At 40.1% G+C, this 26790-nt stretch overlaps 1 protein-coding gene across 1 annotated transcript in view; it reads left to right on the top strand.

Moving 5' to 3' along the window:
* The first annotated feature begins 1189 nt into the window (after positions 1 to 1189).
* Positions 1190 to 26790, top strand: part of ANKMY1 (ankyrin repeat and MYND domain containing 1) — a 101176-nt gene continuing 75575 nt past the window's right edge. The window contains 3 exon segments of the mRNA XM_044675634.1: positions 1190 to 1363; positions 11366 to 11509; positions 23901 to 24373. Coding sequence (XP_044531569.1) covers positions 1190 to 1363; positions 11366 to 11509; positions 23901 to 24373 — 791 coding nt within the window.

Below are 26790 nucleotides of genomic sequence, written 5' to 3'. Positions count from 1 at the left end.
TACTATTTTGTGTTTACTTTGGCTAGATTTTATATTTTATATTTATTGCCATGGCCAATAGGATATAGACTTTTTGAATGTAGGGACTCTTGTGTTTGTCTGTTTCTATTGCCTAACTGTGAGCTTCTGGGCAGTTATGTGGATAGAGTGCTGGACATGGAGTCAAGAAGACCTGAGTTCAGATTTGGCCTCAGACACTTTATTTAGCTGGGTGACTCTGGGTGAGTCACTTCAATCCTGTTTGCCTCAGTTTCCTCATCTGCAAAGTAAGCTGGAGAAGGCAGTGGCCAACCACTCCAGTTTCTCTGCCAAGAAAACCCCAAATGGGGTCCCACAATGGGGTCAACACAACCGAAATGACTGAACACAACAAAGCTATAGTTCCTGGCTCATCGTAGGAGCTTAATAATGCTTGGGGGAATCTAAATGAATGAGTTAGAAAATGATAAATGAATGAATAGAAAATGGAGAAAATTGGAGGAACCCCTAAAAGCTGTGATTCTGGAATGCCCCTGTGACATGGTGTCAGAGATTTCTCTTCTGAAACTTTCTCCAGTAATTGTCTTCCCTCTCCTCCCCCAGAGATGATCAGCATTCTCTTAAATACTGGCTGTCCTTGTGGGCAAAGATGATTTGATGAATTTGTGGAGAGAATACTCCATTCTTAGCCAGGTACTCTGGAGTAGGCAAAAGAATCGGGGTGGGGGGGATCCATGTGTCAGAGAAGAATTGTTCTGCCTATAAAATTAACTGGTGTATTATAGGGAGATCAGATTGGCTCCCTTGATCTGATTAGGACCATTCGATAGCCAGCCCAGAAAAAATTGGTCCATAGGCTATCTTTGACCTGGAAGGGATCCCAGGCCATCTTGTCCAACTCTCTTATTTTACAGATAAAGAGACTGAGGTCCAAGGAGGTTAAGTGAGGTGAGATTTGAACCCAGGTCCTTTGACTCCAGACTCCATTGTGCCAACCTACTCCATGATTAAAGAACAATTTAAAAGCATTGTTTCTGATGAACACCGAATTGGAATTTATTGTGTTTATTGTCTAACATGTATTGAAGGGCTAAATAACATATGCCAAACATTGGAAGGGGAATGCTGGGAAGAGAGGCATCATCCTGGTTTTGGGTTCGACTCCATCTCTTTAACCTTTCCCGATTGTCATACCAGAGACATCATTGCAATGGACAATGAAGATGATGAAAACGAGTCACTGGGACTGCCTGACTCAGAAGTGCAGGATTATATCCAGCGGGTTTATGGTGTGCAACAATGGTCTGATGGCTGTGAATACAGGGGAGAATTTGGGCGTAACATGAAACTTGGATACGGAGTGTTTGAATGGAACAATGGTGAGGTAAATTAAGGGAAGTCAGTTATGTTTCTTTTGTATGATTAATATACTGAGAGCTTACTTTCTATTTATTGCCAGTAATAGTGTTTTGGGGTGACTGGGTGGCACAGTAGCTACAACACTGAGCTTGGGATCAGGACGACTCATCTCTTCCTGAGTACAAATCCTGCCTCAGACCCTTCCTTGCTGTGTGACCCTGGGCAAGTCACTTTACCCTGTTTGGGTCAATTTCCTCATCTGTAAAATGAGTTGGAGAAATGGCAAACCATTCCAGTATTTTTGTCAAGAAAGCCCCAGGGGGCAGCTGGGTAACTCAGTGGTGAGAGTCAGGCCTAGAGACGGGAGGTCCTAGATTCAAATCCAGCCTCAGACACTTCCCAGCTGGGTGACCCTGGGCAAGTCACTTGATAACCCCATTGCCCACCCTTACCACTCTTCCACCAAGGAGCCAATACACAGAAGTTAAGGGTTTAAAAAAAAAAAGAAAGCCCCAAAAGGGTTTGTGAAAGGTTGGATGTGACCAAAATGACTAAACATAAGGTGAGACCTGCTAACATTTGGAGCTGTGCCAAAAGCAGAATTGGTTGCCACAGGACACGACTGAACAATGACAATGTTTTTTTCTACATAGTTTCAGGGAACAAATTGTAGGATTCCAACAAAGAGGAAATAGCTTTATTTATTGGAGAAGCCACATATATCCTGACATCATTTTGATTGATCTGATGGGTGTGAGGCAATGACCTCGGACTTGTATTACTTTGATAATTAGATTGGCCTTTTTTTACAAATGGCTATTAACAATTCGTCTTTTGAAATCTTTGTGTATTTTGACTATTTCCTCTTCGGGAGTTGCTTTAGCTCACCTTTAAACATTTCTTTGCACATTTCAGATGTACAGCTTTTGGGCCATTATTACCACCAATATTTTCCAGTTTTCCCTTTGGATTCTTTTGTTCTATAGATTTTTGTCTTACTTAATCAAGTATACCTCTGTTTTCTCCCTAATTAATTTCTTCTATTCCCTTGTAGATAAAAATCATCTTCCTCCCCATGTTGAGAAACATTATACTAATTTCTTCCATTTTAAAATTTATTTATTTTTTTAAATGTGAGTTTATCATCTGGCTGGAATTCACTGAGATATATGGTGCGAGATACAGGTCAGAATCTAATTCCCATCACATTGCTCTCTGGGAAACCAGTTGTGTGGGGAAATCTTTTTTTTTTTTTTTTTGAAAATTTTTTTTAATTTTGAATATTTTCCCCTAGTTACATATTTCATGTTCTTTCCCTCTCCCCCAACCCTCCCTACCCCCCTTAGTTGACACACAATTCCACTGGGTTTTACAATGTATCCTTGATCAAGACTTAATTCCAGGGGGCAGCTGGGTAGCTCAGTGGATGGAGAGCCAGGCCTCGAGACGGGAGGTCCTAGGTTCAAATCTGGCCTCAGACACTTCCCAGTTGTGTGACCCTGGGCAAGTCACTTGACCTCCATTGCCCACCCTTACCACTCTTCTGCCTTGGAGCCAATACATAGAAGTTAAGGGTTTGTTTTTTTTTTTTTTTAAAAAAAGACAATTCCATATCATTGATAGTTGGACTAGAGTTATCGTTTAGTGTCTACATCCCCAATAATATCCCCATCAGCCCATGGGTTCAAGCAGTTGTTTTTCTTCTGCATTTCTCCTCTGTGTGGGGAAATCTTGCTCAAAAATAAGTCCACCACATATTTGCCCAACTGGTGAGTCCTTTGGGTTGACAAGCTTGGATTTTAAAATGCAGGTGCTCTAAAGGACTATTAAGCCTTTTAGCACTCCTAGACAGTATTCATTTAATCAGATAATCAGGGTGAATTACTTGCATCAGATAATCAGATAAATATCTCTCCAGAGGGAAGCAACCCTCTAGGCTGTGACTGGAAAGTCAGTGAAGAAGGGGGAGTCATTTTGGACTCTGGTCAAAGGAAGTTGGATGAAAGGTGAAGATTTGGGATAGTCAAGGAAGCAATCTGTGGGTACAGGAAAGGCAGGAGAATTCTGGGAAGAAGCTGGCAAGGAGCCACAGACAAACCATTGGACCCAGGGGCCTGGGGCAGTCAGGACACCACTGACAATGACTAGGTCTTGCTTTTGGTGGGAGCACAATGGTTTGTAGGTGATTGTGTTAAGATTCAGCACTACTTTGTCAGGGAACAAACCTCAGTTTCCCCAGGCTAGGCTAAGACTTTTGAGCTCAGTCTCTTATTGTCTCCAATAGAGAAAGCTGGAGGAGGAAAAGGAAGAGGGCAAAGAGTATAAGCCTCTTCCCTTTTCCCTTCTTCACACTTTCTTGTGAAAAGGGAGTCAGTGATTAGTCAATAAACACTGATTAAGCACCTTCTGTCTTTAAGTGGAAGAAAGAACAGGAGTGTGGCAAAGAAGTCAGAGGATCCGAGTTCAAATCCTGCCTCTGGTACTTAATACTTTTGTGATCTTAGGCAAGTGATTTAACTGACCTAGGACTCAGTTTCCTCACCTGTAAAATGAACTAGCACAGACATCCCTTCGAGCTTTAGATTTTTGATCCTCTGCTCTCTCTGGGTCTCAGTTTCCTCATCTGTAAAAGGTGGGGGCTTCCAGCTCTACATTTATAATTCTGTCCTCCATCTCTCTTAAATGCCAGGTGTCTGCTGTTTTAAAAAATGCGGATGCTTGCTATGTTCAGAGCATGATGTAATCAATTCACATTTACCCACAGCGATCTTATCCTTCACTCACTATGTAACATGATATTCAGGCTGTGAATTGAGATGCCATATCTTAAAAGAGAGCCTTTAAAAACACAGTTATGTGAGACCCAAGAGAAAATGACTCCAAATTCTCGGGCTTAAATGGGTCCTTTCTAGGGGCTTACATGGTTGCTGTCTTTTAGATGGAAAAGTACAAAACAGCAGAACTTTGGACCACTCCCAGTTGCTATATTTTTATGGCTTTGGTTTGCTTGACCCCTAGCAGTAGCCTGCCTAGATGTTCATTTCTTCTAGATGTAGCCTTTCTCAGTCTTTCTGTCCCCTTGCTGTGATGGCCCCAGCTCCTTATTTGTAGGCTCCTGGAAGTTAGATCTTGAAGACAATAAAGTCTTCACACATGTACATATATTTACATGCAAACATATGTACATGTGTGTATGTACACATGTAAGTATACATATGTTAAGTATAGGTAATATATGTGTGTGTGTATATATATATATATATATATATATAGAGAGAGAGAGAGAGAGAGAGAAAGAGAGAGATAGAGACAGAGATAGAGAAAGAGAGAGAGACAGACACAGAGAGATGAGATCCCAAAAGTTTTAGTGCAAGTTTAAACTTTTAATAACTGGGAAAAAACTGTGCAAAGATTTTTGGGATACCCTCTATATTGTATCCCCCACTGGAAAGTAAGCTTCTTGAGGGCAGGGACTATTCTACTGTAAGGGGGGAAAAGGGGTTTTTTGGTTGAATACATTAAAGATTGGTAGCCAGGGGAAAAATCCCCAATTAAGGAATAACTTCAAGTCAAAATTGACTTTTATGGAAATTTATTTACAATTGAGAAGAGGAAGAAGAAATAAGGAGATAAGAATCTAACACAGTAGGTAAATTGCTATGATCCCCTAGTTAGTCCAGGTATATCTAATTAACCCAAGTGGAGAGTCAGAGGACCAGATACCTGGAGGGCCCGGGGCCTGGGGAGCCCAGGGGCAAATGAAGCAAAAGAGTCACAGAGTCTCTATTAAAGGGAATTTCCTTAAGAGAAGTTCAAGAAGATTCAATCTTTGCACTCACCAGGTGGAATTCCAAACGAAGATTTAAGAACGGTCTCACCAAGGTCTCAGGGTCCCAGCCAGCACTCTTCCACGAACCAGAAGAGCTCCTTCTTCAGAAGACCTTCTGACTCATTCAACTCTCTCTTTTTAAAGGGGTCACTTATGCATCACTTCCTGTGCCTTTCTCCTAGTTTGAGTGTCCAATCACAACAGACACTTCTCTTAGGACTGCCTAGGGGACAGTCAGTCGATTCTGATTCATCACCCACTCTAGCACACATGGGATACAGACCTCCCAAAAATGAAGATGTTTTCACCTTTGGTGATTAAATCTAAAGATGGGCAGTGTAGATTTAATCTAATTATCACACTACTCTGGTCTTTATTTCCCTAAAAAATGCTTATGGATTGATCAGTGTTCATAGAGAGAAGGTAGGGAGTCATCTGCAAAGTCCTCTAGGAATTTCTGATGAGGGAAAGACCACTTTGAACTGGGGAGTGGCGACTCCAGAAGGTTCATGGAGGAGGTGGCATTTGAGCTGAGCCTTGAAGGGGATAGCGGGGGTAGTAGCTAAGGAAGCTTAAAGGAAGAGATGATGGAATATATTTCTCTGGGGCTGCAGAATGTACCAATATGTGGGGAAGGGCTTGTTAAGTTTGCAGAACAATTAGTGGTTTAGTTTAGATAGAAATTAGAAAAGGTAAATCAGTCATCATGCATTCACTTCCTTATTTATGTTAGGTATTTTGTTATTATCCTAGAAATGCCAAGACCAAAATGAAGGTCCCTTGAGGAGCTTACATCTTATCAGCATGTACACATGTAAGATATGATGCAGACTATAGACATGGTAAGGTAATTTGGAGGGAGGCATTAGCAGCTACATGGGGTCAAGTGGAGCCTTGTGGAAGGTGGTGTTTATGTAGAGATTTTAAGATGAGGAGGGAGTGCATTTTATGCATGAGAAAGGACCAGGGGGACAATTTTTTTTCCTAAAGATATTTTACTTTGCCTTTTTTTTTTTTTTTACCAATTACATGTAATTACAATTTTCTTCATAAGTTTTCTGGTTATAAAATCCAAATTGTCTCCCTCTCTCCCTTTCTTTCCCTTTCTCAGAGATGGCAAGCAATATGATCTGGGTTATGTACATGTATTATCATACAAAACCTATTTCCATATTGTTCATTATTATAAGAGAATACTTGTATAAAACCCAAATCCCAAAATGAAGATCCAAATATTCTAAAATGAAAAATAATGTACTTTGATCTGCATTATGACTCCAATACTTTCTTTGGAGGCGAATAGCATTCTTTGTCATAAGCCCTTCAGAATTGTCCTGGATCATTGTATTGCTGAGAGTAGTTAAGTTTTCCACAGTTGATCAACATATAATACTGTGGTTATTGTGTATGTTGTTCTTCTGGTTCTGCTTAGTTCACTCTGCATCAGTTCATATAGGTCTTTCCAGCTCTCTCTGAAATCCTCCTGTTCATTTCTTATAGAACAATAGTACTCTATTACCACCATATGCCACAATTTTCTCAGCCATTCCCCAATTGATGGGCATCCCCTCAATTTCCAATTCTTTGCCACCACAAAAAGAGCAGCTCTAAATATTTTTGTACAAGTAAATCCTTTCCCATTTTTCTGGATCTCTTTGGGATGCAGACCTAATGGTATTACAAGATCAAAGGATATACATTGTTTTATAGTCCTTTGGGTATAGTTCCAAATTGTCCTCCAAAATGGTTGATCAGTTCCCAACTCCACCAACAATGCATTAGTGTCCTAATTTTGCCACATCCAGGGGGGCAATTTGTGCAAAGAAATGGGGAGAAGATACGGAACACTGTGTGTGAAGAATAGCAAGAAGGTCTCTTGGGCAGGCATGGGGGAATAAAGAACAGGGAAAGGTAGATTAGAGCTAAGCTTTCATTGCTAGAATATTTGATCCAAGAAATATCAGGAGTCCCCGAGAGCTTGTAGAAGACAGGGACATGGGCAGATCTTTGCTTTGGCGATTGCATAAAGGATGGATTGAAGAAGGAAATGAATGGAAGCAAGGAGACCAGTTGGACTGTTGGAATAGTTCCGAGTGGTGATGAGGGCCTTGACTAGAGTGGTGACTTTGTGGGTGGAGAGAATGGTACATAAGTGAGAAGTGTTGAGAAAGGAACAATAAGGAGATCTGGCAACTCCCTCATTAGATGTGAGGGAGGAAAGACAAGGAATAATTGAGGAGGATTCCAAGGTTTCTAAGCTGATTATTGAGTGCAAGGATGATGGTGGCTCAATAAAAAGTGAAGTGAGGAAAAACAATGGGTTTTGGAGGAAAGCTAATGAGTTCCTGTTTGCACATGTTGTTGGAGATGCCTATAGAACAGCCAGGCAGAAATGACTAATAGGCACTGGGCACCCCGAGTCCAGGAGAGGATTTAAGACTGGGTGCATGAGCCTGGAAATCACTGAGAGTAGAGAGAAAAGAGAAGAGGGCCTGGGACTGATGTTGTGGATGTTAGATATTCTGCCAGGCGCTGTGAATGTAGTGGTTGTTTCTGCTAAACTGGGTGTTTTGTGGTGTGTTATAAGTGAAGGCAGATTGAGAGGCGAGGAAGGGGTGTCTGGAAACAGCTGTGATGTCGAAGAAAAGGCATCAATAAAACTTAACACCACATTCCTCCAACGCCAAGAAAAGTATCATGTTCAGACTACATCTGACATATTTTACAACTCCCATGCTCTCATGGATATTGATGAACCTGAGAGTGGCCTGAGGAGCTTGATTGGGGCGATGTAGGGGGGAGTCTTAAAGCCATGCCATTTCCATTAATCCATTAACAAGCATTTGTTAGAATCTCCTATGTGCCAGACATTGTACTTGGCCCAGGGGCACATACAAAGAATGAAACCAACCCTACTTTCAAGGTATTTATATTCAAAGAATAGACAGAATCAGTATGAAGAAAATAAACGCAAATAAATATAAGGTAGTTTGGGAGGGAGCGCATTCGTGCTGATGAGATCTGGAAGAGAATCATGAAGAAAAGATGCTCGAACTGTGTGAGGAGGGGTTGAGAAGGGAGAGCATTTTAGGGAATGGTTAAGGGAAGAATGGAGGTTTAGGTTGGAAAAGACCTGGGATGGGTGGTGGCCATAGGGGTTGAACATACACATACACCATAGTATATACGATTATATATTATACACATACTACGTAGTCTATATGATATATGTGTGTATATATATATGTATATATATATATATACATGATAGAGATAGGACATTGATACTATTTAAAATATTTGCAGGATTATCATGTGGAAGAGGGAAAAATTGATTATGGGTCTTCAGAAAGAAAAACCAGAACTAATAGATAAAAGCTTATAAAAAAGGCAAATTTCGCATTCACCTGTGGAGAAATTTTCTAGTGATTTTTAACCCTATTTTCTATGAAATTCTCCATAAAGGGCTTGCCCAATGTCCTGGGGGCTTTCTTCGACATCCCCAGTGCCTGGCACAAAGTAGATGCTTAATAAATGTTAGTTGGCTTGCCTGCAGCACTTGATAGTGCCCATATACCAATGGGGGATGCAAGCTTGCTATTGGTTTTTCCTCTTTCTTGACTATGTGATGGCCCACTCTCTTTGTTGGCTATACTGATTTCTCAGGATCTTGTTTAAAATAAAAAAAAATTGTTACTATTGCCCAAAAGATAACTGGTTAAAGGATATTTTTCTTTTCTTTTTTTTTAAAGCCCTTACTTTCCATCATAGAACTGATACTAAGTATTGGTTCCAAGAAAGAAGATTGGTATGGGCTAGGCAAATGGAGTTGCCCAGGGTCTCACAGCTAGGAAGGGTCTGAGGTCAAATTTGAGCCCAGGATTTCTCCTCTCCAGGCCTGACTCTCTATCTCCTGAATCACCTAGCTGCCCCAACAGGTAATTTTCTAAAGAAGAAAAGGCAAGCGGTTCAACAGTCACATGAAAGAGTGCTTAGGGGCACTAATAATTAGAGAAGTACAGATTAAAAGAACTCTGGGATTTTTTCTCATCCCCAGATTGGCAAAGTGATAAAAAATATTATGTTGGAGTGGCAGTGCTAAGATTGGCACTGTGATAGAATCTTGTTGGAAATTAATTAGCCTAACCATTCTGGAAAACAATTTGGCATTATATTTAAAAAGTAAAGAGGGAAAGATTTATGCAATTCAAAGAGAAACAACCAACTAAATAAATACATGAAATATTTAAAAGTAACTAAACTACATATGTTGACTTAGTGATAAAATTTTATTGCTAGCTTTTTATGTCTCCTAAATTTTCTCAGCATCCTCTCTACTCTTTTCTAAAGAGCTTCTCCATATAATAAAGGATATATTAAAAAAGCAACAAAACTCTTACCTTCTACCTTAGAATCAATACTAGGTATTGGTTCCAAAGCAGAAGAGTGTTAAAGGCTAGACAATGGGGGTTAAGTGACTTGCCCAGGGTCATACTACTAGGAAGTGTCTGAGGCTAGATTTGAACCCAGAACATCCCATCTCTAGGACTGGCTCTCAATATACTGAGCCACCTAGCTATCCCCAAAGGATATTTTTTTTTTTAAAAAGGAAGAAAGAGGAAAAAATCCACAAAACTGATACATCAAATATATCAAATACATAAATACTTAAAAAAAATCTGAAAATAAGATGCAATGTTCCACAGATGTGGAACTCCTACCTCTTCAAAGGAGTTGGGGTCAGGAAAGAGATATCTTTTCCTCCCTTTTCTTTGGGACCATGCTTGTTTGTAATTTTTACCCTCTCCTTTTGATTACTTTGTTGTGAGTATTCTTTTCATTTCCATTGTTGCAGTCATTGTGTGTACTGATTTTCTGGCTCTGCTGATTTAACTCTACATCAGTTCATTTAAATCTTTCCATTTTCCTCTGAGTTTATCACACTCATCATTTGTTCCTGCCCAGTAACATTCTATCATATTCATGCATCACCATTTTCTTGGCCTTTCTCCCACCAATGGGCATTCTTTCTAATTCTTTGCTACCATATGATGTGCTGCCTACTAGAAATATTTTGGTATATAGTGGGTCTTCACATCAATGACCTCCTTGGGAGGGTAATCTTTGAGTCAGAGAATATGGGCATTCAAGCCATTTTATTTACATAATCCCAAACTGGTTTCCAACATAGTTGTACCAATTATGATGGCTAACATTGGCTAGGATCAACCACCATCAAAATACTTTTGGAAGTCTGTTGAAAGCTATCCCAAATCTCCAGATAATCTGATAAGGATGGCTTAGGTGATAAGAAAGAAGCAGGACATGAGAGATGATCTTTCTGTTAGCTCATGCTGCTGCTGCATCTCCTTGCAATGAGCTTGGGATTTTATTATATACTGTATACAAAACCCATTTCACACAAGAGCACAAAGAAACTTTGCAGTTGCACAGAAATTACAAATTATGTCATGTCAAAAGAGCATCAGTGACTTTTAGGTAGAGATAGTCTGGAATAGAACAAGGCCAAGGCTGAATCCTGGCCACCTAATAATCAGAAAGCTAAACGAGGTTTTGTCTAATTTGACCTTGACTGTCTGGAAATAGTTTCAAAGGCCATACAGCTTAAAACTCTAAATTTCTGTCTTAAAGAGAAACTGTTAACTTCTTAACTGTTGGTTTGCTAAGGACTTAAAGTTTTCCAATAAGATTATAATAATGCTTTTCCAATAAGAAAAGGTGTGGATCATAAAAGGGGTCAAAAAAGGAGTCAAGATTTTTATCTTAGATAGCTCATCCTGTCTGGCTCTGACTAGCAGAGTAGCTTTTGATGGGGTCCAGATAAAAATATCTATTTGAGACTGTTTCTCTTATTGGCCTCCCACAGAAGTCTTCAGGTATTTCCTCCACTTCAAAGTTAGAAGATATGTGTGGAAACTTTTTTGAGGAATCAGAGAGAAAGGGATCATAGATTTAGATTTTTGGGAGCCTTAAAGTTCATTGAATCTAATCCCCTCATTTTACACATGGGGAAACTGAGGCCCTTACTTCATAGAAGTGAAATGACTTTTCAAGGGACACACCTTAAGTACATCTCTGAGGTGGGATCAGAACCCAGATCTTCCTGATTCTGAGTTCAGCACTCCATGGGAATAACTCACTTTTTCTTCCTTCCCTTTCATCTTTTTTCTCTTCCAGAAATACAGAGGGGAATTTTATAAGGATCATCGTCATGGCAGAGGTACCTATAGTTGGCCTGATGGTTGCACTTTCACGGGGACATTTTATCTTAGTCACAGAGAAGGGTATGGCACCATGTACTTAAAAAACAGAATATTTCAGGTGAGTAGAAATAAATATTTATATCTATTTCAATTAATGGAGAAATTATTTAGGATGCCAGAAAGTTTATAGCTTCTTTGGTATTAAGTACCTGGGTAAAGATAAGGGATTATTTGAATTATTTTTATATTATTAATTATTAAAGTTCTCATGCATCCTGAACCTCAACCATATCAAATTTACTGGAGTCTGGTAGTGGGGTAAAAGGGCTTTGCTTCCAGGGACTCAGAGATTCATCCCTGAGTACCTGAACAACTTTCTGAGTATCTTCCTCATCTGAGGAGAAGACCTTGGAACAGGTGAGGGGCTTGTCACCCAAGGAACTAATTCATTCTCCCAGGCTGATACCCATCTCTTACAAATCTGAGACTCCTTCTTGACTCTTTGCCTAGTTATTGAAGTATTCTAGAGCAGCAATTTTGAAGTGTGGTTTGGAGGCCCTTGGGAATCCCTGAAATCCTTTGAGGGGATTCTTGAGGTCAAAATTATTTTCATAATAATACTAAGATATTTTAATTTCTAACATGGTAAATATTGATAGCTCTAATCCAAACAAACCAACACTCTTTGGTGGCCCAGGTGTGTGTATGGGGGCTCAATACTTTTTTAAAAAAGTGTTATGGGGGCACCTGGGTAGCTCAGTGGAGTGAGAGTCAGGCCTAGAGATGGGAGGTCCTAGGTTCAAATCCGGCCTCAGCCACTTCCCAGCTGTGTGGCCCTGGGCAAGTCACTTGAACCCCCATTGCCCACCCTTACCAATCTTCCAACTATGAGACAATGCACCGAAGTACAAGGGTTTAAAAAAAAAGTGTTATCTTCTGTCTTAATATCAATCCTCCCCCTACCCCTTTTGTATCAATTCTAAGACAGAAGAGTGGTAAGGGCTAGGTAATCAGGTTTATGTGTCTTGCCCATCTCATAGGTAGGAAGTATCTGAGGTCAGATTTGAACTCAGGACCTCCTGATTCTAGGCCTGGTGCTTTATCCACTGTGCTACTTAGCTGCTTTGGTTAATAATTTTCAAGAGTAGATCAATGTGTGTGGTGAAAATGAAGGGAGGAAGGTGGGATGGTAGGAGAAAGGAGAGAGGAAGGTAGAGGAAGGGAAAGGAGGAAGGTAGCGGAAAATTGACCAGAGCCCTCAAATGAATGATCAGAGAGCAACTTTAGGTTTGAATAGCTAGGTTTTATTTTAATTAGAAAGGGAAAGGTCTAGGGAAAACTAGGAGGTAGGAAGAAAGGGAAAAAGGTGCCAAGAGAGAGATCAGGGTTCAGGGTGGAGAGAGCCCAGCCAGCCTCCAAGATCCAGAGAGAAAAGGCGCCAAACTTTCCCTTTTATACTTCCCCTGACACCTCCCCCAAAGGAAGTGGGAGTTATCAGGGGAAGTTGTAGCAGAGAGTCCTGGGAGACGTAGTCTTCCAGGGCTTACAATAATTCCAAATGACACAAATGACACATGTAAAACCCAGTGGAATTGTGCATTGGCTATGGGAGGAGGGGGGAGGGAAAGAACGTGAATCATGTAACCATGGAAAATTTTCTTAATTAATCAATTAAACAAAATAAAAAAAATAATTTTCAAGAGTGTAAAGTGTCCTAAAATAAAAAAGTTGGAGAACCCTTGCTCTAGAGAATGGGGGACTTGACTAGCTGGACTAGTTGATCAATCTTAGTGCTATTGTTGGCAATCTGATCCAATCAACCAAGTTTCAGGCACTATGCTACGTGCTAGAGATACAAAGAAAAAGAAAAAATTCCTCCTCAGGCACTGACTAGCTGTATGCCCTCAGGAAGCTTACACTCTAATGTAATATAGCCACAGTTACTGAAGATCTAGAAAAGAAAGTTCTCCCCACCGAAGTCCTTGGCACTGGTCAATGGTTCAACATCAGAAACCATTAAGGGAACATTAAAGAAGATACATCAACATCTGCTTTGCTGCTGTATTCTAAGTTATCCCAAGTCATCGGACCTGTAGTTGAAACCTCTAATAAGTGTGTGTCATGTCTCTCATTAGTCTGTGAACTTAAGAGTAGAAACCGTCTTTCACCTTTCTTTGTATTCCAAGTGTCTTGCACAGTGCCCAGAACATAATAGGTATTAAATGAATGCTTGTTGACTTGACTGGGGATGTAAAGAAAAAGCAGAAAGAGTCCCTGCCCTCAAAGACCTTCCCTTCTTATGAGGAAGACAAGGCATACACAAAAGATTTATAGGAGATGCATACAGAGAAGTTGCAAGGCAGTCTCAGAGGGGAAGGCACTGGCAGCTGAGAAGACTAGGAAAGTCCCTGCCACCCTGCAGAAGGTAACACTTGAGTTGAATTTTGGAGGAAGCCTCTACTAGGTAGAGGTGAGGAGGAAGAAGGTCATATACTTCTTTCTCACTCACACCAAGTGTTTTTCCATTGTACTTTGGGTCACCAACAATTTAATTCACATGGGGGTTATGGTGTTGTGTTGTATCTTGAAGAGAATGGTGACTCTCTAAAAAATGACATTTGTATCAAAAAGCTGCTTGGGGGGGGCAGCTGGGTAGCTCAGTGGATTGAGAGCCAGGCCTAGAGATGGGAGGTCCTAGGTTCAAATCCAGCCTCAGACACTTCCCAGCTGTGTGACCCTGGGCAAGTCACTTGACCCCCATTGCCTACCCTTACCACTCTTCCACCTATAAGTCAATACACAGAAGTTAAGGGTTTAAAAATTAAAAAAAAAAAGCTGCTTGGGAAACATAGCTTCTTAAATATGAATCATCCTATTCTCCTTCCTTTTCATAACTGGGCATAGCTCATCCATCATCACCTGATGCTCTTATACAAGATCAATGTAACAATGTCTAAAGCAGTGATTCCCAAAGTGGGCGCCACTGCCCCCTGGTGGGTGCTGCAGCGATCCAGGGAAGTGGTGATGGCCACACTTTTTTTGTATTACATTCTGTTCTGAGTTCAATAAATAGTTTCATGATTTCCAGGGGGAGCTAACTAATATTTTTTTTCTGGAAAGGGGGCGGTAGGCCAAAAAAGTTTGGGAACCCCTGTTCTAAAGCAATGGGCTGCTCATCTCATTGCCTGTCATTCTTTGGAAAATGTACATTCTTCATCCACTTTGTTTTTCAGACCATGTGGATTGTTAGTCCAAACTCTTTGAGCATCCATGGATCTGTCTGAGAAGACATGTGGTATCTGCAAACTGAGCACTGGGAGAACTTTCCCATTGAATAGAAAAACTCTAATGGCCTGGTGCCCTCAAATGCTATTCCAACATAAACTTTTATAGCTTTGGGTGAATTGAACTTTTATTTTCAGACATTCAATTCTCAAATTTAACAAGCAAATGTCTGCAGTGTGCAAGTACTGTTTTATGCACTAAGGATACAGAGACTACAAAAAATACTTTCATTAGCTAGTTTATATTTACCTTTATTTATTCTGAAGATGTTAACTATTTTTCTATGTCCATGATGTCCCTTCTTATTAGAATGTAAGTTTCTCGAAGAAGGAACTTTTGTTTTTTTTGTCTCCAGAGCTTAAAACCTGGCCTGCCATATTAAATTACTTATTAAATGTCTTTTTCATTCATTCATTCAATCATTTATTAATTTATTCATTCATTCACAGTACCCGACACATAATAGATGCTTAATAAATGCATATGATTGATTGATCTCAGTTCTGCAGGTCTAGAATCCCAACTCAAATTATTTAGAAAAACCCTTTGGTGCAAAAGAAATATTGAATCTGGAACCAGTGGTCCTATTTTCAAGAGAGTAGCACCTGCATTAACCAACTAACTCATCCCTTAGCCTTTTCAAACTCATTTCTCAAAACCGTTGCTCTCTGCCCTAGAGAGACCAGTAAGGAATGTGCTTTGCAAACTGTAAAGTGCTGTATAAATGTGTAATTATTGTTCAGATTTGAGCAGACTCCAGAAAGGGGCTTGAGTTCTTCAAATTCCCACAAGACTGATTTGTACCAGAAAGCCAAGTCAATAATTTATAATGAAAACAGTAACTGTCAAGTGTGCATATATTTCTATGTTAGTAAAGGCATCCTCTTCCCAATGGGAAACCAAATAAGAATGAAGAGGCTTCTTGATGGGCATATGGAATAAGAGTAAGAAAGATGCTTATATATGAGGCTGTGCCATGTGGACCAAGTAGTTCGTAGAACTTTCAGAAGGGAGCTCAGAAATTATCTGTCTAGAAAAATTCCATCTTGAATAGGAATGCTCCTCTCTATCATCTCTGGCAAGTGATTATCTATCCTTCTGAATATCTCCCTTGAAGAGAGTGGGGTAGCTTACCACATCCTAAGGCAAAGAATTCTGTGTCTCATCTATGTTCATTCATTTCAATAGAGTCTGACTCTTTGTGACCCCATTTGGGTGTTTTTTTTTTCAAAGTTACTGGAGTGGTTTGCCATTTCCTTATCTAGCTCATTTTACAGATGAAGAAACTGAGGCCAGCAGGATTCAGTGACTTGGCCAGGTCACACAGCTAGTAAGTGTCTGAAGTCAGATTTGAATTTAGCCAGATGAATTTCCCATTAGTATGGTTTTACTATCTATTTCCTTCTTGAGCTCTGCCAGTTTCTCCTTTATGAATTTGGATGCCATACCATTTTCCTCATTGTTTATACTGCCTTTAATCAGGATTTAATGACCTTCCCTGTCTTTTTTAATCATATCTATTTTTACTTTGGCTTTGTCAGAAATCATAATAGCCACTCCTGCCTTCTTTTTCTCATTTGACGCCCAAAAGATTTTGCTCAAGCCCTGAACCTTAAACTTGTGTATGTCCACACGCCTCATATGTGTTTCTCGTAGACAACATATGGTAGGATTTTGGTTTCTAATCCACTCTGCTATTTGCTTCTGTTTTATGAGCGAGTTCATCCCATTCACATTCAGAGTTATAATTATAAGTTGTGCATTTGCTGAAATTTTCGTATCCTCCCCTATTCCTACCCCTTCTCCTTAAACTATTTCCTTTTAAACCAGTGGTTTGCTATTAAGACCCTATCCCTTATCCCCTCCCTTGACTAACTTCCCTTTCTACCCCCTCCCTTATTATTCCCCTCTTTTTGCTTTTAAAGGCCTAATGAATTCCCTCCCCCTTCTTTTCCCCTCCCTTTTTTTGACCTCCCCACTCCCCTGCTCCTCTTGGTTTATCCCTTCTGACTTTCTCAGTAGGGTTAGATAAGAGTTTTATATCCCAATGGATAGTATAGCTACTCTTCCCTCTCCGGGTTGATTACACTGAGAGTAAGGTTTAAATATTACCTCTTAATGCTCTCTTCCTCTCCTTCTTATAATAGTATTCGTCCCCTCTCCTTCCCATGCCCTCTTTGTGTGTAATATAATATCCTATTTTTCTTATTCACTCAAGTTTCTCTTGGTGTCCCCTACTATTCACCCCCCTCTTTCCCACCCCCCATATCATCTTAGACTATTTAGTATTCTACCCTCTCCCTGTGAATTATTCTTCTGATTACTATAATAGTGAATACTATAATGGTGAATAGAGTTCACTACCGAGAATTATATATAGCATTTCTCCACATAGGAATACAGATAATTAGATCTTACTGAGGCCCTTAAAAAGGCAAATTAAAAAGTTATGAGTTTTCTTTCTTTCCCCTCTGTTTCTTATTTACCTTTTCATGTTTCTCTTGATTTTTGTGGTTGGATATCAAACTTTCCATTTAGCCCTGGTCTTTTCTGTGCAAATACTTGGAAATCTTCAATTTTGTTGAATGCCCATACTTTCCCCTGGAAGTATATAGTTAATTTTGATGGGTAGTTGATCCGTGGTTGCAGGCCCAGCTCTCTTGCCTTTCTGAATATCATATTCCAAGCCTTGTGGTCTTTTAGCGTGGAGGCTGCCAGATCCTGTGTGATCCTGATTGGTGCTCCTTGATATTTGAATTGTCTCTTTCTGGCTTCTTGTAAGATTTTTTTCTTTTACTTGGAAGCTCTTAAATTTGGCAATTATATTCCTGGGCGTTGTCTTTTCTGGGTCGAGTGTCGAGGGTGATCTATGGATCCTTTCAATGTCTGTATTGCCCTCTTGTTGTAGGACTTCAGGGCAATTTTGCTGAATAATTTCTTTTAATATGGAGTCCAGGTTTCTATTAATTTCTGGTTTTTCTGGAAGACCAATGATTCTCAAATTGTCTCTTCTAGCCCGGTTTTCTTGGTCTGTCACTTTCTCATTGAGATATTTCATGTTTCCTTCTATTTTTTCAGTCTTTTGACTTTGTTTTATTTGTTCTTGTTGTCTTGAGAGATCATTAGCTTCTAATTGCTCAATTCTAGCCTTTAGGGACTGGTTTTCGGCTATAATCTTTTGGTTTTCAGCTATGATCTTTTGGTTTTCGGCTATGATCTTTTGGTTTTCGGCTATGATCTTTTGGTTTTCCTTTTCAATCTGGTCATTTCTGGTGTTCACTTTGCTTATCAGTTCATTTGATTTCTGAGTCTCACTTTCCAATTGCAAAATTCTGCCTTTTAAACTGTTATTTTCTTGCCTGATTTCCTTTTGAGCTATTTCCCATTTCTCTAACCAAATCTTTTCCATCTTTCTCGTCATCTCAGTTTTGAACTTTTCAAGAGCTTGTGACCAGTTTTCATTATTATTTTGGGAGGGTCCGGATGCTTGTTTGTTCTCCCCCTCTATTTGCTCAGTTGTCTGGATTTTCTCTGTGTAAAAGTTGTCGAGTGTTAAAGATTTCTTTTTCTTGTTAATCTTTCTCGTCTGAGCTTCCTGATTCTGGGTAGCCACTGTTATCCCAGCAGCTTCTAAGCTTTATCCTCACGCTCAGGGTCTTTCTGCAGTCTTTTGGGTCCTGAGGTCTGAGTTCTGGTTTTTCTCAAGGTCAAGCCCCCTGGTGGACCCCCTTGCTTGGTCCTCTGCTGGAGGTTCCTTTACAAGTCTCAGGGTGCTGCTTCCACAGTCGTATACCCATCTGCACTGGTTCCCCACTCAGGGTTTCAGAGCCTTTGGTCACGCTCACGCGCGTGCCTGTGTCCGCCTCCACCTGTGCCTGCGCTCCACCTGCGCCCGTACTCTGCGTCCCATGCTCTGCTCCCGCGCTCAGAGTCCGTGTGTGTTCTTTAGCTTTTTGGGGTCCTAAATCTTGCTGCTCTCAGGAACAGGCCCTGGAGCTGCCAATGACTCGATGGATGCCCCAAACTTGCTCTATTTCTTTTTAGCTGGCTTTGGCGTTATAGGTGGTGTGTGGAGGGTGTGGGGGGTGGGGTGGTTGCTCAGCCCGCGATTTAGTGAGAGCTGTTTCAACCCTTTATAGCATGGAAATGTCCCGATTCCACGTACTTTCCACACTGCACCCTGTTGTGGGGTCCCTCCGTTCGACTGGGTTTGTTTTTATGTCTCCTTGAGGAGTCTTAAATTTTTTGGTCAAGAGAGGTTAAGAGCTGCTTTTTACTCTGCTGCCATCTTAACCTGGAAACCCGGCTGGCTTTATTTTTAAGGACAACATGGGATTTTAGGGAAAAAGGAAGAAAATGGTGGATTTTTCTCTCACTCACCCACCTCCACAGCTCCTTGCTGCATGTACCCAAAGTACCTGGTCCTGAATATCGTTCTCTTCATTTCTCAAATCAAGTAGTCTTCTCTCTTCATGTTTGGCTCTTGAAAAGACCAGTCAGCAATCTTGTTCTCCCTGTGCTAATTTGGCTTTTGTAGAAATAAACCCTAATACTTTAGATCTCTTTCTTCTTTTCTTGTCTTCTCTGTGTAATCAATCTCCTGTATACAGTCAGACAAATATAATGGATATGGACAAAATGTGGCCAGTGGATAAAGAGCCAGACCTGGAGTCAGAAAGACCCAAGTTAAAATCAGCCCTCAGACACTTACTAGTCTTGTGACCCTTGGCAAGTCATTTAACTCTGTTTGCCTCAATTTTCTTCATCTGTAAAATGAATTGGAGAAGGAAATAGCAAACCATTCTTGTATCTGAAATGACTGACCAACAGCAACAGTGGATAAAATAAATGTATTTTTAATGCAGATCCCAAAAGTTCATTAAAAACACAAATCTTTCTGTTAAAAGCAGTAACAATTTTAAGTCCTTTGTACTTAGGTTACATCCAGAAAAGTGAAGAGTGGAGAAGGAAAAGAGGCTGTGATTAGCATCTTGAATGGGAGAAGGTAGAGAGGAGATTTGGGAAAGGAAGATGGGAAATGTCTCCTTTCCTAGGAAGCACAGGAAAAAAATCTGAAAAGTCCAAGCTCACCCTTACCACCACATGTTCTCATGTCTGGTCATCCCTGGAAGTGCCAAAGCTGCCCCAAACCCAGCATCTGGTGTTTCTGCCACTTGGCATGATTCCTTACGTGACTAGGAGGAAGCTGCAGCTCTTGGCATGAGTTCACTCCCCTGAGTTTGCAAAGTCTTGCCTCTCTTTGCTCCCATCATTTTTTCCTGTTTCTTGTTTCCCCAAGTTTCAAGGTCAAGGTAAAAACTGTCCTTTGGGAGGTTGAAAATGGAGGACACTGGGAAATCTCATCTTTTGGTAATGCCCACAGAAGGCAGGGATATATAGAACTATATCTTCACAAATTCTTGGATTGGCAGGTTATTGACTCCAGCTTGCCTGGAAAGTATAGTATGTGAAGGATAATAAAGTAAATAAGGCTAGAATGTTAGCTTGGAGCCAGATTGGAGTCTGGGAGAACTAGCTGGATGACTGACCCTGGGCAAATGACTTCAGCTCTTGCCTCAGTTTCTTCATCAAGTTAGATTTGATGGTTTCTAAGGCCCCTTTCAATCTTAAATCAATGATTCTAAGGGACTTTTTCAAGCTTGTTTCCTCATTTACAAAATTGGGGGTTAGACTCAATGGCTTCTTAAGGTCCCTTCTAGCTTTAAATCCTAAGGGCACAATATTTTATTCTAGAGGTGATAGGGAGTCATTGATTCTTTTTAACTAGGGAATAATGTGGCTAGACTTGTACCTTAAGAAAATGATTACTTCTGGAAGTCTTATGTAAGCCTGTTATATTGACTTAGGGAACTATTTTGTGAGTTGTTTGAAAATTTGGGGCTGGGAGTGATAAGAGAAAAGCTTATTGACATATTGTCAACTGACAAGCCTAGGGATGTAGGGAAATCGTGATTTTTCTACCAAGTAATGGGTAATTTTCTTTCTATAGAGAGATGATACATTTGGAATCAATTATCGGATGATATGATTGAGTTGTGATTTCAGTGTCTCTTGAGATGTGAAATGACTACATATAACAATTTTCTGTTCCAAAGAGAAGACTTTTTTAGTATCAATAGAGAATGAAGATTTCATAAACATGTTTTCAGATTGCTAGGATCCTATTTCAAATTTTCATACTGAATTTTTTTCTTACTGTTTTATTATTGCACTACCTCATTTCCCAGTATACCTTTACTTCCCCTCTAGAGAGCCATCCCTTATAATATAGAGTAAAAAAAATGTCAAAAGACTGATGCTATATGCTATGTCCCATACCCATCATCTGTCCACTTATGAAAATAATCATAGTAGTTAGCATTTACATAGGCTTTAGGGTTTCCAAAGTGCTTTACAAATATGGTCTCATTTGGCCCTCACAATAACTCTGGGAAATAGGTGCTCTTTTAATCTCCATTTTACAGATTAGGGAAACCGAGGCAGGCAGTTTAAGTGATTTGCTCAGGGCCATACAGTTAGTGGGTGAGGTGGAATTTGAACTCATGCCTTCTAGATCTGTGCAATCTCCTGTCTTCTTGTGTGTGTGTTTGTGGTCATTAAATTGAGTACTTTTTTTTTTAAACCCTTACCTTCCATCTTGGAGCCAAGGCATAAGAGTGGTAAGGGTAGACAATGAGGGTCAAGTGACTTTCCCAGGGTCACACAGCTGGAAAGTGTCTGAGGTCAGATTTGAACCTAGGACCTCCCATCTCTAGGCCTGGCTCTCAATCCACTGAGCTACCCAGCTGCCCCCAATTGAGTACTTTCTGAAAAGATTAGGTAGCTCTTTATTTTTAAGGAAGTTAAGTTAAATTTTCATAATATGTTTTATTAGATTAAAAGACCAGACTTTAGCATCAGAAGACAGTAATAATAAGGGTAAAGTCTTTATTTTTATATTTGATATCAAGTAAAGCAGTTGATGGCTTAGGCATAGTGCCTCTCCCATGTTATCACTTAAAACATCTTCCTCATTTCAATACTGGGGACTTGCAAGTGATGTTGCAAATTGCAGCAGTAACTTGCTGGATTAATGCAGATTGTTTCTGAGTCTGATAAACCACAGTCAAGGCATTAATATTATGATGAAAAGGCCACTACTCTGCTTTTTGAGGATTTTCGGATTAGAGGAGAGCTATAGAAATAAACCCAGAAGTTTATTTGTAAGTTTAGAATATAGTTTCCCAAAGAAACACCATAATCCATGGCAGTTAGGCAGGCTCAGGACTGGCCTATGAAATGTTTAGAGCAAACTGTAACCAAAGCACCTAGACTATGGATATATAAAGCATTCTTGATGTAGAATTGGCAGAAGGAAAGGAAAGAAAGGGAAGAAGCATTAAGCATCTACTGTGTGCCAGGGCGAGGAAAAGATGGCGGCCAAGGGCTGGGTTTTGGTAGTGGGGAACAGCAGGCTGGGTTTCTCTCTGCCCTTTCCTCTCTCCCCGCAACAGGGGAGGCCAGCATCAGTGGCTTGGGTGCCAGGAAAGATTGCCCTTTCCTTCCATTCCTTTGCAGACATGTGTGTTTGTATGTGGGTTTTGGTGATGCTGCTTAGATGGGAACTCTGCCAGGCTGTGGAGATAATAGGGAAAGGTGGGAGGCAGAGGGTCCATTACCTTTTCTCCCTCCCTCCTTGCCCTTCCATGAGTAAAGGAGAAAGTAAGAAGGGTGCAACTGAAAGAGTGCTGGATTTGGAGTCAAGGACTTGGATTTAAGTCCCACCATTTCCTTTGTCATCTTGGGCAAGTTACTTCCCCTCTCTGGGCCTCAGTTTCCTCATCTGTAAAATGAAGAAGTTGGATTCGATGGCCTCTGAGGTTCCTTCTTGTGGGAAGCCAATAAGAGAATAGATATAAATCTGAGATTCCTCTTTTGACCCATTTTGTGATCCTTGTGATTTCTTGTTGAAAAGTATTGTGGCCTTATTAAAAAGCTTTAAGTTCCTAGCTAACCTGAATTTAGAGTTATCACTGTTCCCCTTTGACCAGGAATGCTGCTGCCTGTTATAGCCAAGCCCAAAATCTTAGCAGGGGCAATTTGACCCTGAGAGGGATACTCCCCAACTTGGCTTCCTGATAAGAACCCAGTCAAAATTCAGCCTTGGCCTTGGTCTGTTCTGAAGCCAATGAGACCTTTTGTGTTTTGATATGACATAATTTGTAACTTCTGTGCATCTGCAAAGTTTCGGGGGGGATTCTTTTGTGTGAGATGAGTCTTAAAACATATATAATAAACTCCATGCTCCTGGAGACAGAGCTGGAAGCACGAGGTAAAAGACAACTCCAGTGTCCCATAATTTCCTTATCAACTAAAGTGTCCTTATTAGATTATCAGAGATGATAAAGAGATGTTTGTCTCTGAGTCTATGCTTTTCTGCTACCAGGAATGCACACTGTCACTTCTTATTCCCCATCAGGACAGATGTGTGGGAAACTGGAGTGTGGAAGCAGTTTTTCAGTAAAAAAGGAATCCCATGACTGGTAGTTACATTAAACTTTTGAAATGGAGGCATCTGGTGGTAACATGCAAGGTTTGGCACTTGGAATAGGGATCTCTTTTAGGCTGAATTTCTGACTTTCCCACTCTTGAAGGTCAAAAACATTCATTTACAGACCCTGGGCAATGGATGCAATCCCTCTGTGTCCCATTTTACAGATAACAAAACTGAGGTTCAGAGAGGTTGTGAATGCCTAAAGGTCTGCCGTATTTGGGAGTGATAAGAGGGGGTAGAGGAGGAAGTTGTAGGACACTGGGGACATGTGACAACACATCCATATGAAGAAAGGTTTGGACCGGGCCTCTTACCACTTGAGAGCTGTGACCCTTGGGAACTAGAGAGCCCAAGATGGGCAGCGAGGAGATTCAATTCTTGCCTCTTTAGACCTCCCAAGGCAGCATTTTCATAGAATGCTGCAATCACAAGTATTCTGGGACAGGGCTGTGCTCTTGGACTCTGAAGCACTGTCACAAAAGTGTTCTTTGTCCATCTTCAGTGCTAACAAAGATCAGTAAAACCTTGGGGCTGCTGCCTGGCGTATTGCAAGTACCACATTTGGTCACATCACTTAGACTTTACCTTATTCCTTTTTTTTTTTTTAAAGTGAGTTCCTCAATTTCTCTTATATGTTTTCCTCTTATCCCACTAATTACTTTTCCTAAAGGGATTATACAGGGCCGATCAACGATTTGGACCAGGAATAGAGTCGTACGCTGAAGGTTGTCAAGACGTAGGATGGTGGTTTCGGGAACACATAATTAAATTGTGTATGGAAATTCCCGGCGCTTTTTCCATTTTGGATTATCCGGAGTACATTCCTTTTCTTACTTTTGATTCTGCAAAAGGGTGTCATTCTGAAGAGGAGCTGCTCAAGTGGGATTTGAATGAAGAGGAAGACCCCTTTTTTTATGATTACAAGCGGTTTCTTTTAAATGAAGATTTAACTCTACCGCCAGAAATGTATGTTTACTCCACTGATAATGAACATCTTCCTGTGACTCCTGGCAGCAAAAAAGACTTTGATTTTTATTTTTTAATGCCCAAGTTTCCAATCTTTGATGACGAGGATGAACCTTTTTTTGTGATAAACCAGAGTCCTTTGATGCTTAAAATACAAAAGCATGCTTGCAGATTCAGGTAACTTAGCTATGTCTTTCTTTCCTTGCCCAGTTATTTTATAAAAGGTTTAGTTTGGAAGGGTCATCTGAGCCCTGTCTATACTACTTCTCCTCCAATAATTTTAAAGGGAAGTGGTGAGGAACAGTGGGTTCAAATCCCGTCTCTTACTCTCTGTGTAATCTTAAGCAAGTGACAATCTCCTAGGACTTCAGTTTCCCAATCTGCAAAATGAGAGGGTTGGATAGATGGCTTCTGAGTTTCCTTCTAGCTCAGAAGTCTATTATCCTATTATCCATATGGGTTTTTGTAGTCTGTCAGTCACTTCACTTTCATCTTATTTTCTTAAATATTTTTTCTCTTTTATTTTTATGCCTCTTTGAATTTCAAATATACCTTTTCTCCCTACCCAAACAGTCATTCCTTATGACAAAGAATAAAAGAGAGTGACAGAGATCAAGAGCAAGAGGGAGGAGAGAAAGGGGGAGAGAGAGGCAGTCCATCAAAGTCAACCAACACTTGTTTTTTTTTAAATTTAAATTTAAAAAATATTTTTCCATTTTTACATGATTCATTTTCTCCCCCCCCCCCCTTTCCTTCCTCCTTCCAGAACCAACAAGCAATTCCACTGGGTTATACAAATATTATCACTTGATAACTATTTCCATATTATTCATTTTTGCAATAGAGCAATCTTTTAAAACCAAAACCCTAAATCCTATGCCATATAAACAAGCGATAAGTCATATGTTCTTCTTCTATATTTCTACTCCCACAGTTCTTTCTCTTGATGTGGATAGCATTCTTTCTCATAAGTCCCTCTGGATTGTCCTAGATCATTGCATTATTACTAGTAGTAAAGTCCATTACACGGGATCATTCCACAATGTTTCACTTTCTGTGTACAATGCTCTCTTGGTTCTGCTCATTTCACTCTGCATCAGTTCATAGAAGTTCTTCCAGTTCATACAGAAATCCTCCAGTTAATCAATCCTTATAGCACAATAGTATTCCATAACCATCATATACCACAATTTGTTCAGCCATTCTCCAATTGAGGGACAGCTCCTCATTTTCCAATTTTTTTTACCACCACAAAGAATGTGGCTATGAATATTTTTGTACAACCCTTTTTATTATCTCTTTGGGGTACAAACGTAGTATTGGTATTGCTGGATCAAAGGGCAGGCATTCTTTTAAAGTCCTTTGGGCATAATTCTAAATTGCTTTCCAGAATGGTTCAACCAACACATCTATTGAGGCTAACAGTGTGTACTATGCTCCATGCTCATAGTTTCCACTCTCAAGAACTCCTCCATTGAAAATGTACATTTGTCATTGGTGTACAGTCATTTTCAGTTGTGTCCAATTCTTCATGACCACACTGGGGGTTTTCTTGGCAGAGATCCTGGAGTGGTTTGCCATTTCCTTCACCAGTTCATTTTACAGATAAGGAAACTAAGGCAAAGAGGTTGAAGTCATTTACCCAAGACCACACAGCTAATATGGGTCTGAGGCCAGATTTGAACTCATGAAAATGAGTCTTCCTGACTTCAGATCTGGCATTCCATTCACTATACCACCTAGCTATCCCTGTTTGTCATTGGCGAATACTTTTAGATACAATTTTTTCTGCTTTCCTCTAACTATGGGAGAATCTTTGGGGCAAAAGATAGACAAGTATGGGTAAGAGGGAGACAGAAAAAAGTGTCAGAGGAAGTGAAAAAAGCAGAAGCAGTGTGTAAAAATGTAGACTGAATTTAGTATATAAACATGTCTAGGCATTATTTGAAGTGTGTGCAATAGGGGTCTAGAATTTGCTGTATAGTGGTCTTTTTCTTAATTAGGAAATAGATAAATAGAAAATCAGTCAGCTTTGGTGTATATAATGTCCCAGAGAGTGAGAAGAGAGAGAAGGGAGGGGGAGAAGGCAGAAGGGGAAGGAGAGAGAGAGAGAGAGAGAGAGAGAGAGAGAGAGAGAGAGAGAGAGAGAGAGAGAGAGAGAGAGAGAGAGTAGAAGGTAATATTTGGTTTTGAGTAAAAATAGTATTTCCTATACACCAGTTATTAAATGGGATAGACAGAAGGCACTTAATAAATGTTTTACTCAGCAAGGTTATTTCTGATTTAGGTTCACATAAGTAGGAAAAAGTAGAGCAAGTCAGGATTGGCTCTAAATTCAGGATTTTTCCATAATACTATATAACTCCTACAAACATGAGATTTCCTCTTAATAAGTTAACATGCTTTATTAGAGATATTTTATTATTTTGAGATATGAACATTAGAATTGCCAGTATTGAACTGGTGATTATCCAAAAACATGACTGGTCTGAACAACTGAGACTTTTTCCATATATATACATATATATATATATGGAATATTTCTCTCTCTCTCTCTCTCTCTCTCTCTCTCTCTCTCTCTCTCTCTCTCTCTC

This window comes from Gracilinanus agilis, chromosome 4 (assembly GCF_016433145.1).
Source record: "Gracilinanus agilis isolate LMUSP501 chromosome 4, AgileGrace, whole genome shotgun sequence".
NCBI classification, from domain to species: Eukaryota; Metazoa; Chordata; class Mammalia; order Didelphimorphia; family Didelphidae; genus Gracilinanus; species Gracilinanus agilis.
This window is presented reverse-complemented; position numbering and strand designations above follow the sequence as displayed.